The sequence below is a fragment of the Pecten maximus genome, chromosome 12 (assembly GCF_902652985.1).
Source record: "Pecten maximus chromosome 12, xPecMax1.1, whole genome shotgun sequence".
Lineage (NCBI taxonomy): Eukaryota > Metazoa > Mollusca > Bivalvia > Pectinida > Pectinidae > Pecten > Pecten maximus.
Window position 1 is genome coordinate 39,296,141 of NC_047026.1, and position 15,048 is coordinate 39,311,188.

Genomic DNA, 15,048 nt, shown 5'->3' on the forward strand with positions numbered 1-15,048 from the left:
CAAAAATAAAACAAAATAACAAGAAATACTCCAAATTCTGACTGCAGATTATCAAAATGGAAGACGAATATATGACTTTAATAAAGATTTCAATGGGAAGTAACTCTCATCTGAAAATAAAATATAGGATGATATTCCTTCTCCAAAAGCAGAGGAGGTACAGTGGTCATCTTTAGTGTCTCAATTTTACTTTTACAGGAATTCACATCCTTCAGTTTAATCGAGATATGTCTGAAGATTGCAGAAGCCATGGACTACCTCTCCTCAAATAACATCGTCCACCGTGACATAGCTACTCGTAACTGTGTGTAAGTGTCCCCATCATAGCTACTCGTAACTGTGTGTAAGTGTACTCATCATAGCTACTCGTAACTGTGTGTAAGTGTCCCCATCATAGCTACTCGTAACGGTGTGTAAGTGTACTCATCATAGCTACTCGTAACTGTGTGTAAGTGTCCCCATCATAGCTACTCGTAACTGTGTGTAAGTGACCTCATCATAGCTACTCGTAACTGTGTGTAAGTGTACTCATCATAGCTACTCGTAACTGTGTGTAAGTGTCCCCATCATAGCTACTCGTAACGGTGTGTAAGTGTACTCATCATAGCTACTCGTAACTGTGTGTAAGTGTCCCCATCATAGCTACTCGTAACTGTGTGTAAGTGTCCCCATCATAGCTACTCGTAACTGTGTGTAAGTGTCCCCATCATGGCTACTCGTAACGGTGTGTAAGTGTCCCCATCATAGCTACTCGTAACTGTGTGTAAGTGTCCCCATCATGGCTACTCGTAACGGTGTGTAAGTGTCCCCATCATAGCTACTCGTAACTGTGTGTAAGTGTCCCCATCATGGCTACTCGTAACTGTGTGTAAGTGTCCCCATCATAGCTACTCGTAACTGTGTGTAAGTGTCCCCATCATAGCTACTCGTATTTGTGTGTATGTGTCCTGTGTGTTGGTGTTGGTGTCCTGTGTGTCGGTGTCCTGTGTGTTGGTGTCCTGTGTGTCGGTGTCCTGTGTGTCAGTGTCCTGTGTGTTGGTGTCCTGTGTGTCGGTGTCCTGTGTGTCTGTGTCCTGTGTGTTGGTGTCCTCTGTGTCTGTGTCCTGTGTATTGGTGTCCTGTGTGTCGGTGTCCTGTGTGTTGGTGTCCTCTGTGTCGGTGTCCTATGTGTTGGTGTCCTCTGTGTCGGTGTCCTGTGTGTCAGTGTCCTGTGTGTCGGTGTCATGTGTGTCTGTGTCCTGTGTGTCGGTGTACTGTGTGTTGGTGTTGGTGTCCTGTGTTGGTGTCCTGTGTTGGTGTCCAGGGTGTTGGTGTCCTGTGTGTCAGTGTCCTGTGTGTTGGTCTCCTGTGTGTTGGTGTCCTGTGTGTCGGTGTCCTGTGTGTTGGTGTCCTGTGTGTTGGTGTCCTGTGTGTTGGTGTCCTGTGTGTGGTGTCCTGTGTGTGGTGTCCTGTGTATCGGTGCCCTGTGTTCGTGCCCTGTGTTCGTGTCCTGTGTGTTGGTGTCCTGTGTGTGGTGTCCTGTGTATCGGTGCCCTGTGTTCGTGTCCTGTGTGTCGTTGTCCTGTGTGTCGGTGTCCTGTTTGTGGTGTCCTGTGTGTATGTGTCCTCACAGTGTGTTGGTGTTCTGTGTGTGGTGCCCTGTGTGTATGTGTCCTCACAGTGTGTTGGTGTCCTGTGTGTATGTGTCCTGTGTTTGGTGTCCTGTGTGTCGGTGTCCTGTGTGTCGGTGTCCTGTGTGTCGGTGTCCTGTATGTTTGTGTCCTGTGTGTTGGTGTCCTGTGTGTGGGTGTCCTGTGTGTTGGTGTCCTGTGTGTTGGTGTCCTGTGTGTGGGTGTCCTGTGTATTGGTGTCCTGTGTGTATGTGTCCTGTGTGTCGGTGTCCTGTGTGTTGGTGTCCTGTGTGTCAGTGTCCTGTGTGTCGGTGTCCTGTGTGTTGGTGTCCTGTGTGTCAGTGTCCTGTGCGTCGGTGTCCTGGGTGTCGGTGTCCTTTTAGTGCCTCATGATTCTAGAAGTTGGATGCTAATTTATTTTCCTCCTAAATTTTATTTTGTGCAAAATTATATAATAAAATGTTTACACAAGACATATTCTGATGGTAACACTGTTTGTTTAAAAAGATCCTTGTAATGAATATCTGATTTTGAATGTGGATCTTTTTAACAACTTACAGAGTGTGCTCTGGTGACATGGTGAAAATTTCTGATGCTGCATTTTCTTGGAGCCTGTTCCCAGATGAGTATATGTATGATTCTGACCGTGAACGATGGCTTCCTGTGCGATGGATGGCCCAGGACAGTCTTCAGTCTGGTTTCTACAGTACTACTACAGATGTGGTAGGTTTATACAGTACTAGTATAGACGTGGTAGGTTTCTACAGTACTAGTATAGACGTGGTAGGTTTATACAGTACTAGTATAGACGTGGTAGGTTTCTACAGTACTAGTATAGACGACGTGGTAGGTTTATACAGTACTAGTACAGACGTGGTAGGTTTCTACAGTACTAGTATAGACGTGGTAGGTTTCTACAGTACTAGTATAGACGTGGTAGGTTTCTACAGTACTAGTATAGACGTGGTAGGTTTATACAGTACTAGTATAGACGTGGTAGGTTTCTACAGTACTAGTATAGACGTAGGTTTCTACAGTACTAGTATAGACGTGGTAGGTTTCTACAGTATTAGTACAGATGTGGTAGGTTTCTACAGTACTAGTACAGACGTGGTAGGTTTCTACAGTACTAGTACAGACGTGGTAGGTTTCTACAGTACTAGTATAGACGTGGTAGGTTTCTACAGTATTAGTACAGATGTGGTAGGTTTCTACAGTATTAGTACAGACGTGGTAGGTTTCTACAGTACTAGTACAGACGTGGTAGGTTTCTACAGTACTAGTACAGACGTGGTAGGTTTATACAGTACTAGTACAGACGTGGTAGGTTTCTACAGTACTAGTATAGACGTGGTAGGTTTCTACAGTATTAGTACAGACGTGGTAGGTTTCTACAGTACTAGTACAGACGTGGTAGGTTTCTACAGTATTAGTACAGATGTGGTAGGTTTCTACAGTACTAGTACAGACATGGTAGGTTTCTACAGTACTAGTACAGACGTGGTAGGTTTATACAGTACTAGTATAGACGTGGTAGGTTTCTACAGTACTAGTATAGACGTGGTAGGTTTCTACAGTACTAGTATAGACGTGGTAGGTTTATACAGTACTAGTACAGACGTGGTAGGTTTATACAGTACTAGTATAGACATGGTAGGTTTATACAGTACTAGTATAGACATGGTAGGTTTCTACAGTACTAGTATAGACGTGGTAGGTTTCTACATTTCCAGAATAGATGTAAATAAGTTTAAACTGTTTTTGAAGCTGTCATCAGTTGTCAATCTGTCCAGCAACAAATGTCAGGTTCAAGGTCACAATATTAGGCTAGTATCATTCTAGCATGAATAAACCTGACCTATATGTAAGTTCATACTTAAATGTGCTAAAATTTCAAACAACTTTGTCTAAATAACTGAAAAGCTCAATAATATTTTGCCAGTGGCAATCTACATCAATGACCTAGCATGTCAATCTAAACTTGAAAGGTCTTCTCTTCATAAGCTGGAGAAGGTGGAGTTGTTATTGACTATTTGATCATTGGCAATTTAATTATTCTAGTATTTATATATTTCAGTGGTCATATGGCGTTTTAATGTGGGAGGTGATGTCACGAGGTGTTTTGCTGCCCTACTTTGATATTGAAAATAATGAGGATATCAAAGATCATGTGATTAATGGCTATCGTCTGGGGAAACCGGATACGGTACCAGATGAAATGTAAGTATTAAGTAAACCTGTAGTTATCGTCTGGGGAAACCGGATACGGTACCAGATGAAATGTAAGTATTAAGTAAACCTGTATTTATCGTCTGGGGAAACCGGATACGGTACCGGATGAAATGTAAGTATTACGTAAACCTGTAGTTATCGTTTGGGGAAACTCGCGGATACAGTACCAGAATCGAGACCCTGCGTCATATCACATAGATAGCCTGACAGACTGTACCAAGTGAAGTATTACTCTGGTTTCCCATCCCAGACAGAATCATATTAATTCTAGCTGAAATCTAGAATGAGAAATGACAAAAGCTTAAATAGTGTTGAATTTTTACCTGTACAAATCATCACTATGTCTAATAGATTTGACATTGACTCCCAGAGGCAGTGTGACCTGATTATATTTTTGCTGCTTTTCTTGGAGAATGTTATTTATACATATACGTTTGTATCTAAACTACTATATTTAATGTCAATATATCTTCTGTTGTCCTTATAATAATAAATTGTGTTACTTTTTCTCTTGATAAATACTTTATATTTCACACAATGATTGTAATATCTCGGAGGAGTTTGATGTTAACAGTTTTTGGGTCAAGGTCACTTTTACTATTTTTAGAATTGGTCGCTAGGGGAAATGAATTGCTTTATCAATACCCAGTATGTTTGTTAACTTTAACCCAAATAACCCCCTATGGCGAGTTGGCAGGTTATATTGCAGTGTTAAGAGTATCATAGAGGAGGGGCAGGTTATATTGCAGTGTTAAGAGTATCATAGAGGAGGGACAGGTTATATTGCAGTGTTAAGAGTATCATAGAGGAGGGGCAGGTTATATTGTAGTGTTAAGAGTATCATAGAGGAGGGGCAGGTTATATTGCAGTGTTAAGAGTATCATAGAGGAGGGGCAGGTTATATTGTAGTATTAAGAGTATCATAGAGGAGGGGCAGGTTATATTGCAGTGTTAAGAGTGTCATAGAGGAGGGGCAGCTTATATTGTAGTATTAAGAGTATCATAGAGGAGGGGCAGGTTATATTGTAGTATTAAGAGTATCATAGAGGAGGGGCAGGTTATATTGTAGTATTAAGAGTATCATAGAGGAGGAGGGGCAGGTTATATTGTAGTATTAAGAGTATCATAGAGGAGGGGCAGGTTATATTGTAGTGTTAAGAGTATCATAGAGGAGGGGCAGGTTATAATGCAGTGTTAAGAGTGTCATAGAGGAGAAGGGGCAGGTTATATTGTAGTATTAAGAGTGTCATAGAGGAGGGGCAGGTTATATTGCAGTGTTAAGAGTATCATAGAGGAGGGGCAGGTTATATTGTAGTATTAAGAGTATCATAGAGGAGGGGCAGGTTATATTGCAGTGTTAAGAGTATCATAGAGGAGGGACAGGTTATATTGCAGTGTTAAGAGTATAGAGGAGGGGCAGGTTATATTGTAGTGTTAAGAGTATCATAGAGGAGGGGCAGGTTATATTGCAGTGTTAAGAGTATCATAGAGGAGGGGCAGGTTATATTGTAGTGTTAAGAGTATCATAGAGGAGGGGCAGGTTATATTGTAGTGTTAAGAGTATCATAGAGGAGGGGCAGGTTATATTGCAGTGTTAAGAGTATCATAGAGGAGGGGCAGGTTATATTGTAGTATTAAGAGTATCATAGAGGAGGGGCAGGTTATATTGCAGTGTTAAGAGTGTCATAGAGGAGGGGCAGGTTATATTGTAGTATTAAGAGTATCATAGAGAAGGGGCAGGTTATATTGTAGTATTAAGAGTATCATAGAGGAGGGGCAGGTTATATTGTAGTATTAAGAGTATCATAGAGGAGGAGGGGCAGGTTATATTGTAGTATTAAGAGTATCATAGAGGAGGGGCAGGTTATATTGTAGTGTTAAGAGTATCATAGAGGAGGGGCAGGTTATAATGCAGTGTTAAGAGTGTCATAGAGGAGAAGGGGCAGGTTATATTGTAGTATTAAGAGTGTCATAGAGGAGGGGCAGGTTATATTGCAGTGTTAAGAGTATCATAGAGGAGGGGCAGGTTATATTGTAGTATTAAGAGTATCATAGAGGAGGGGCAGGTTATATTGCAGTGTTAAGAGTATCATAGAGGAGGGGCAGGTTATATTGTAGTGTTAAGAGTATCATAGAGGAGGGGCAGGTTATAATGCAGTGTTAAGAGTGTCATAGAGGAGAAGGGGCAGGTTATATTGTAGTATTAAGAGTGTCATAGAGGAGGGGCAGGTTATATTGCAGTGTTAAGAGTATCATAGAGGAGGGGCAGGTTATATTGCAGTGTTAAGAGTATCATAGAGGAGGGGCAGGTTATATTGTAGTATTAAGAGTATCATAGAGGAGGGGCAGGTTATATTGCAGTGTTAAGAGTATCATTATGGAGGGGCAGGTTATATTGTAGTGTTAAGAGTATCATAGAGGAGGGGCAGGTTATATTGTAGTGTTAAGAGTATCATAGAGGAGGGGCAGGTTATATTGTAGTATTAAGAGTATCATAGAGGAGGGGCAGGTTATATTGTAGTGTTAAGTGTATAGAGGAGGGGCAGGTTATATTGTAGTGTTAAGAGTATCATAGAGGAGGGACAGGTTATATTGTAGTGTTAAGAGTATCATAGAGGAGGGACAGGTTATATTGTAGTGTTAAGAGTATCGTAGAGGAGGGGCAGGTTATATTGCAGTGTTAAGAGTATCATTATGGAGGGGCAGGTTATATTGTAGTATTAAGAGTGTCATAGAGGAGGGACAGGTTATATTGCAGTGTTAAGAGTGTCATAGAGGAGGGGCAGGTTATATTGTAGTGTTAAGAGTATCATAGAGGAGGGGCAGGTTATATTGCAGTGTTAAGAGTGTCATAGAGGAGGGGCAGGTTATATTGCAGTGTTAAGAGTATCATAGAGGAGGGGCAGGTTATATTGCAGTGTTAAGAGTGTCATAGAGGAGGGGCAGGTTATATTGTAGTATTAAGAGTGTCATAGAGGAGGGGCAGGTTATAATGCAGTGTTAAGAGTATCGTAGAGGAGGAGGGGCAGGTTATATTGTAGTATTAAGAGTGTCATAGAGGAGGGGCGAGTTATATTGCAGTGTTAAGAGTGTCATAGAGGAGGGACAGGTTATATTGCAGTATTAAGAGTATCATAGAGGAGGGGCAGGTTATATTGTAGTGTTAAGAGTATCATAGAGGAGGGACAGGTTATATTGTAGTGTTAAGAGTATCATAGAGGAGGGGCAGGTTATATTGCAGTGTTAAGAATATCATAGAGGAGGGGCAGGTTATATTGTAGTATTAAGAGTATCATAGAGGAGGGGCAGGTTATATTGTAGTGTTAAGAGTATCATAGAGGAGGGACAGGTTATATTGTAGTGTTAAGAGTATCATAGAGGAGGGGCAGGTTATATTGCAGTGTTAAGAGTATAGAGGAGGGGCAGGTTATATTGTAGTGTTAAGAGTATCATAGAGGAGGGACAGGTTATATTGTAGTGTTAAGAGTATCATAGAGGAGGGGCAGGTTATATTGCAGTGTTAAGAGTATCATAGAGGAGGGGCAGGTTATATTGTAGTGTTAAGAGTATCATAGAGGAGGGGCAGGTTATATTGCAGTGTTAAGAGTATAGAGGAGGGGCAGGTTATATTGTAGTGTTAAGAGTATCATAGAGGAGGGGCAGGTTATATTGCAGTGTCAAGAGTATCATAGAGGAGGGGCAGGTTATATTGTAGTGTTAAGAGTATCATAGAGGAGGGGCAGGTTATATTGCAGTGTTAAGAGTATAGAGGAGGGGCAGGTTATATTGTAGTGTTAAGAGTATCATAGAGGAGGGGAAATTATTGTTCTTATTTTCATTATTTTATTTTGTTTGGTTGCATGTATTACATAGTTACCCCGGGTATATGTCGGTTTATTTTAGGTACACCCTTATGATGTCCTGTTGGGATACCAATCACAGCCAGCGCCCTGCTTTTGTACGCATTATTGAGCGTTTGATAGACATTCTGAATCCACAAGAACCATCACATAGAATGTATCAGAACCAGGAGGAGCTTCCGGAGTACGGAAATTTAACAAATGATCCACCGAAGCTTCCATCACGGGCGAACATGCCAGCAAACAATGGCAATGTCAACTTTGGCTTCAGATAATGATAAAGAGGTGGTTGAGCCTTGACTGAGGTCAAGGTCATGGATGTGGTTGAGCCTTGACTGAGGTCAAGGTCATGGCATCATCAGGGCAAGATAAGGATTTTTTCGTAGGTTCATAGTTATCACACAATCAGTTTGTGAGCATGTTCAATCAATGATCACCTTAATGACTAGATGTTCGATTTGACAAATCATTTTGTGCCATATCTACTTAAGAAGTATTTATGTTAGCATTCATTTAGTGTTTGTTCAGTTGTTTCCCCATGAACATTCCTGTAGTAGCTGGTGGCTACCTCATTGAACAACATACTATCACATGCCATCCAGATCTAAAGCAATGAGGGTAAAGTGTCTTGCTTAAGGACACAACTACAACAGCATTGACTGGTCCATTTTACAGCTTCTGAGAAACGCGTCAAACCGTCACAGGTAGCGAGCATCAAGCCATGCACCTTTGACCTTCACCAGTGGTTATATAGGCTGGTGCTCTAGCTGACCGAGTTATTACTGTCTCCTCTCTATTCAATGAAAGGAGATATGGACATCTCATCAAAACAGATATATGTAGGATATGTGTGTCTGGTACTACAAAATATGGTCAAACAAATTGTATCTGGTTCAACAAACTATTCATTTTATCTAGACATGCACTATAAAATTTCTCCAATGAAACAAGATATCCTCTTTTTATTCTTCTGTCCAAGAATAAAGGTTTTCCCTTAATAGAATAAAGACAAGCTTAATGCTGTCTATGGATAAATGATTGTTAAAACTAGATAAGACTAGAAAGGGAAAACTTTTCGCAAAGACAGAAAACTTTAATCTATTTTATTTTTTAAATAGAATGAACTGATTTGGATCTCGATGATAATCTTCGAGATTATCAAGATAAATACAGAAGTTGTACCCTTTCTAAACAATGTCTGTCTAGATGACCTGGAATGTGATTTTGTTCGGCACTGCTTATATCACAATTTGTCTTTCAAATAAAAAAAAAGATATTGTCACATGTGATGTGTACATAATTGAGTGATCAAATATATTTTTATATTTTTATATGAGAAATGCATGATGCATAATATCGATACCAAACTTTTGTATAAACAACATGTTGTATGTAGCCAGGGTATGATAAAGGTCTGCCAGTGTATGCTTGTGTGTATTTAATTCCCTTTATATGTTATAAACATGTATCTGGCAAGACACATGGCGAGACTTAAACATATAATGATATATTACCTAGAGACACTAAATCATATATATATGTATATATCATGTTTTATTTGGCATATTCATGTCAGGGATAATTCTATAAGCCCAAAGTCTCATGCTCAAATTTGGTGTCGAAGGTACTAAAAAATTTTACTTTAAAAGTATTATGATATAAGATTGGATAAATTTTTTTTCGCCTACCTGCCGGCTTGTACAGTTATTATAAATCTGTACACGCCTACAACACAAAAAACTGTGTAAAGACCACGAGTACCACAAAGGATTTTTGCAATGATGATTCAAATTTTTGTGGTTATACAAACATAAGAAACCAAATTGTTTTGTTCTGGTTTGCAAAATGAAGCAAAGCTTAATTTACTCTACTGAATATTCTGTTTTGGAGAACCTATTTTTTTGCAATTGTATCATTAATATTATCGAAAATATCCTAAAGAAGAAGCTAATAAATCGACAGGGTATATAATAATGACATCCACATCTATGTCTCCCTAAACACGTGGTGGTGTTATAAAAATAATCCCAAGGAATTGTGATAGTGTAATCTCATTTTTATATATGCATATTAATTTTAATTAATTTTCATTTCTAATTTATGTGCTTTAATTAATATGATTAGTTCTCTCTCTCGATAACAGGGGAATGTTAAGTTTTTTGGTGCAAATGTTGAAAGACATCTCGGTAAACTCCTATATGTAAGTGTATTAGGGTTCTAATATTTTGTTTCAGGGTTACTGTGTGTGTTTATACTACCCAGGAATTATTTTCCGGAGTCAAACATGTTTCATAATATGTTCAATGCTTACTATATTGCAAAACCTAATTCATGCTACATGTATGTCTGTTTTACCTTTAAATATTGTAGTATTTTTTTGTTAAAATATTAGTATGTTGCAATATAGATTCCAGTTGGTGAACTCAACCACAATGCTTGTCGTGGTATAGTGATATACAGTGTGAGGCAAGCTTTGTACCGATGGTGAACTCACCCCCTAATTCTAGTGTGAGGTATAGTGATATACAGTGTGAGGTATAGTGATATACAGTGTGAGGCGAGCTTTGTACCGATGGTGAACTCACCCCCTAATTCTAGTGTGGGTATAGTGATATACAATGTGAGGCAAGCTTTGCACCGATGGTGAACTCACCCCCTAATTCTAGTGTGAGGTATAGTGATATACAATGTGAAGCGAGCTTTGTACCGATGGTTAACTTACCCCCTAATTCTAGTGTGAGGTATAGTGATATACAATGTGAGGCGAGCTTTGTACCGATGGTGAACTCACCCCCTAATTCTAGTGTGAGGTATAGTGATATACAATGTGAGGCGAGCTTTGTACCGATGGTGAACTCACCCCCTAATTCTAGTGTGAGGTATAGTGATATACAATGTGAGGCGAGCTTTGTACTGATGGTGAACTCACCCCCTAATTCTAGTGTGAGGTATAGTGATATACAATGTGAGGCGAGCTTTGTACCGATGGTGAAGTCACCCCTGATTCTAGTGTGAGGTATAGTGATATACAATGTGAGGCGAGCTTTGTACCGATGGTGAACTCACCCCCCAATTCTAGTGTGAGGTATAGTGATATACAGTGTGAGGTGAGCTTTGTACCGATGGTTAACTTACCCCCTAATTCTAGTGTGAGGTATAGTGATATACAATGTGAGGCGAGCTTTGTACCGATGGTGAAGTCACCCCCAATTCTAGTGTGAGGTATAGTGATATACAAAGTGAGGCGAGCTTTGTACCGATGGTGAACTCACCCCCAATTCTAGTGTGAGGTATAGTGATATACAAAGTGAGGCGAGCTTTGTACCGATGGTGAACTACATTGTACTATAGAATTGACAGTATAGTTTGTATGGGAGAACAATATTCAAATCTGTTTTTGCTGTGACCTGAGATTCATTACATTTATGACATTTACATTGGCAAAATACTATTCAAGCTCAAGGTAATTTGATGAATTCATGCTTGAGGTTGATAAACAAGTGCTTGAGGTAATTTGATAATTTCATGCTTGAGGTTGATAAACAAGTGCTTGAGGTAATTTGATAAATTTGCGCTTGAGGTTAATAAATTTGTGTTTGAGGTTAATAGATTTGTGCTTGAGGTTGATAAATTGGTTTAAGATTGATAAACCGGTGCTTGAGGTAAATAAATTCACGCTAGAGGTTGATAAATTTGGATTTCCTGTTTGATAAATCAGAGTTGATCATTCTAAATGTGTGTACATTAGAGCTTACACTCTTCAATGCTAGACTGTTACTTCTGCGTAATCAATATTTATCAAGTTTTTTTTTACAGATCCTAGAAATCTGTTATATTCATTGTGATATCAAATGTTACATTTCCATGCTTAGTGTCTACAAATGACTGGACGTTTACATGGTATAACACGGTTTTATTTTAATGACTGGACGTTTACATGGTATAACACGGTTTTATTTTGATTAAGGAAAACCTGAAGATAAATACAAGATTACTTTAGAAAAATCTGTTTATCAAAATGATCTTTGGTCTTTTGACCAAATTTTAAAGTCTCTATATTGTTTTTGCTACATAATTATATAAAGGTATGTAAAATCTGGGAAAAAAACCTGTATATAGAGTAAAGGACACCCCTTTTGTGGTTTTGTAACGCTAACTAGATCAAATACTGAACTAGGTTGTTATGTCGACATTCCCTACCTGTTATCTAGCTGTTATTTGCATTTCTTATTTAAAATTGTTACATTGAATCTCTTTTGTATAACAAAAAGATATTTTTCTAACTTTTATTTAAAATACTTTCATTTTAAAGTATACCTTGTACCAATGAATGCTTTACTTAATACTTTCTAATATTTGTTATGATTTATACATTTCCTGGTAAAATAAAGTTGAAATCCAAATGATATGTTGTTCATGTATACAGTTTTTATATCATTTGCCTGAATCTATGTTTATACTACAGGTCCACACCCGTACAGAATGTTTATATAACTACAGGTCCACACCCGTACAGAATGTTTATATAACTACAGGTCCACACCCGTACAGAATGTTTATATAACTACAGGTCCACTACCGTACAGAATGTTTATATAACTACAGGTCCACACCCGTACAGAATGTTTATATAACTACAGGTCCACACCCGTACAGAATGTTTATATAACTACAGGTCCACTACCGTACAGAATGTTTATATAACTACAGGTCCACTACCGTACAGAATGTTTATATAACTACAGGTCCACACCCGTACAGAATGTTTATATAACTACAGGTCCACACCCGTACAGAATGTTTATATAACTACAGGTCCACTACCGTACAGAATGTTTATATAACTACATGTCCACACCCGTACAGAATGTTTATATAACTACAGGTCCACTACCGTACAGAATGTTTATATAACTACAGGTCCACACCCGTACAGAATGTTTATATAACTACAGGTCCACACCCGTACAGAATGTTTATATAACTACAGGTCCACACCCGTACAGAATGTTTATACTACATGTCCACACCCGTACAGAATGTTTATATAACTACAGGTCCACACCCGTACAGAATGTTTATACTACATGTCCACACCCGTACAGAATGTTTATATAACTACAGGTCCACACCCATACAGAATGTTTATATAACTACAGGTCCACACCCGTACAGAATGTTTATATAACTACAGGTCCACACCCGTACAGAATGTTTATATAACTACAGGTCCACACCCATACAGAATGTTTATATAACTACAGGTCCACACCCGTACAGAATGTTTATATAACTACAGGTCCACACCCATACAGAATGTTTATATAACTACAGGTCCACACCCATACAGAATGTTTATATAACTACAGGTCCACACCCGTACAGAATGTTTATATAACTACAGGTCCACACCCGTACAGAATGTTTATATAACTACATGTCCACACCCGTACAGAATGTTTATATAACTACAGGTCCACACCCGTACAGAATGTTTATATAACTACATGTCCACACCCGTACAGAATGTTTATACTACAGGTCCACACCCGTACAGAATGTTTATATAACTACATGTCCACACCCGTACAGAATGTTTATATAACTACATGTCCACACCCGTACAGAATGTTTATATAACTACATGTCCACACCCGTACAGAATGTTTATATAACTACAGGTCCACACCCGTACAGAATGTTTATACTACATGTCCACACCCGTACAAAATGTTTATACTACAGGTCCACACCCGTACAGAATGTTTATATAACTACAGGTCCACACCCGTACAGAATGTTTATACTACAGGTCCACACCCGTACAGAATGTTTATATAACTACAGGTCCACACCCGTACAGAATGTTTATATAACTACATGTCCACACCCGTACAGAATGTTTATACTACAGGTCCACACCCGTACAGAATGTTTATCACTACAGGTCCACACCCGTACAGAATGTTTATATAACTACAGGTCCACACCCGTACAGAATGTTTATATAACTACATGTCCACACCCGTACAGAATGTTTATACTACATGTCCACACCCGTACAGAATTAGAAAGGTAGGTTAAAAGATATTCTCATTATTGATTTGGGAAAGGTGTATCTCAAGTTGAAAAAAATATTGATTAAGATTCTTTAATTTTTAGCTCACCTGGTCCAAAGGACCAAGGTGAGCTTATGCCATACCGTGGCGTTAGGCGTCTGTCGTTCGTCCGTTTGGCCAGCCGTCCGTCCGTCAACACAATTGACTTCTTCTAAACCGCTGATCAGAATTTAACCAAATTTGGTAGAAAGCAACCCTAGGTGGTTGAGATTCAAATTTATACATATGATGGAACTAACTCCCCAAGGGCCCGAGGGTCAGGGCCAAAAGGGGTCCATTTTGCAATATTGATATTAACGACTTCTTCTCTGGACCCTAAGCAATGTATGACATTGATATTTAAACACAGTCATTTCTAGGTTATATCTATGAAGCAGTTGAGATCTTCACCTCATAATCATACATATACCTAAGTAATGTATGACATTGATATACAATGTAGCATTGTTAGACATTAACAAATGTAACATGAACATTATTTTTATGCTCAAATAAACCAGGTGAGCGATACAGGCCCTCTGGGCCTCTTGTTAAGAATTGTATGAAAATAAATATTTAATGACAAGTCACAATTGGATTTTATTAAATGAATATCATGATAATTAAGTTAGTGTGTGTTTATAATATTTTTAATATTTCTAATGTCAACAACTTTTGCTGATATTTAACACTATTATGAAAAACGAAGTCAGATGTTGTTACGATGTAAAATCCATTTTTATTTTTGATGAAAGAAAATTATTTAAGAAATAATTACTTGTTAAGTTGATGATTACATTACTATATTCCCCTTCTAGTGAAAACAGGAGAACAATAAATTTCCTCTCACGCTCTCTTGTATGCCAAAGTTTGTCAGCATTGTAGCAGTTTTATTTCTTGAGGGACTTTTTTGGTCAAACTTTACACAATAATTAACAAAGGACCATAATATCTCCGACAAGTTCAAGTTTCAGGGTTTTTGGGTCAAGGTCACTGTTACCATTTTTACTTGGGGCCGGTAGGGGACATGTATTGCTTGTTATAGTTATGTCAATACATTTGAGCTGTTAAGCAAGGATCAACCATTTTTAAAACAGGACAATGGGAGGATTAATTGTACTTGTTTTTATGCCCATTGCTTGCTTATGTCTGATCAAATTAGTCAACATTTGTAAGATTTCTATTGTTGCATATTTCATTAGTAATGCTTGATCATCGTACTTTTATTGTACATATACTTCACATTAT

The 15,048-nt window shown here is 38.6% G+C and overlaps 1 protein-coding gene across 1 annotated transcript in view; it reads left to right on the forward strand.

Annotated features, from left to right (window-relative positions):
• LOC117338780 overlaps nt 1-10,140 on the forward strand; it is an 87,982-nt gene extending 77,842 nt beyond the window's left edge. The window contains exons 22-25 of the mRNA XM_033900108.1: nt 199-308; nt 2,171-2,333; nt 3,688-3,830; nt 7,746-10,140. Coding sequence (XP_033755999.1) covers nt 199-308; nt 2,171-2,333; nt 3,688-3,830; nt 7,746-7,977 — 648 coding nt within the window. The 3' untranslated portion in view covers nt 7,978-10,140. The remainder of the gene's footprint in view (nt 1-198; nt 309-2,170; nt 2,334-3,687; nt 3,831-7,745) is intronic.
• Nucleotides 10,141-15,048: the final 4,908 nt, after the last annotated feature.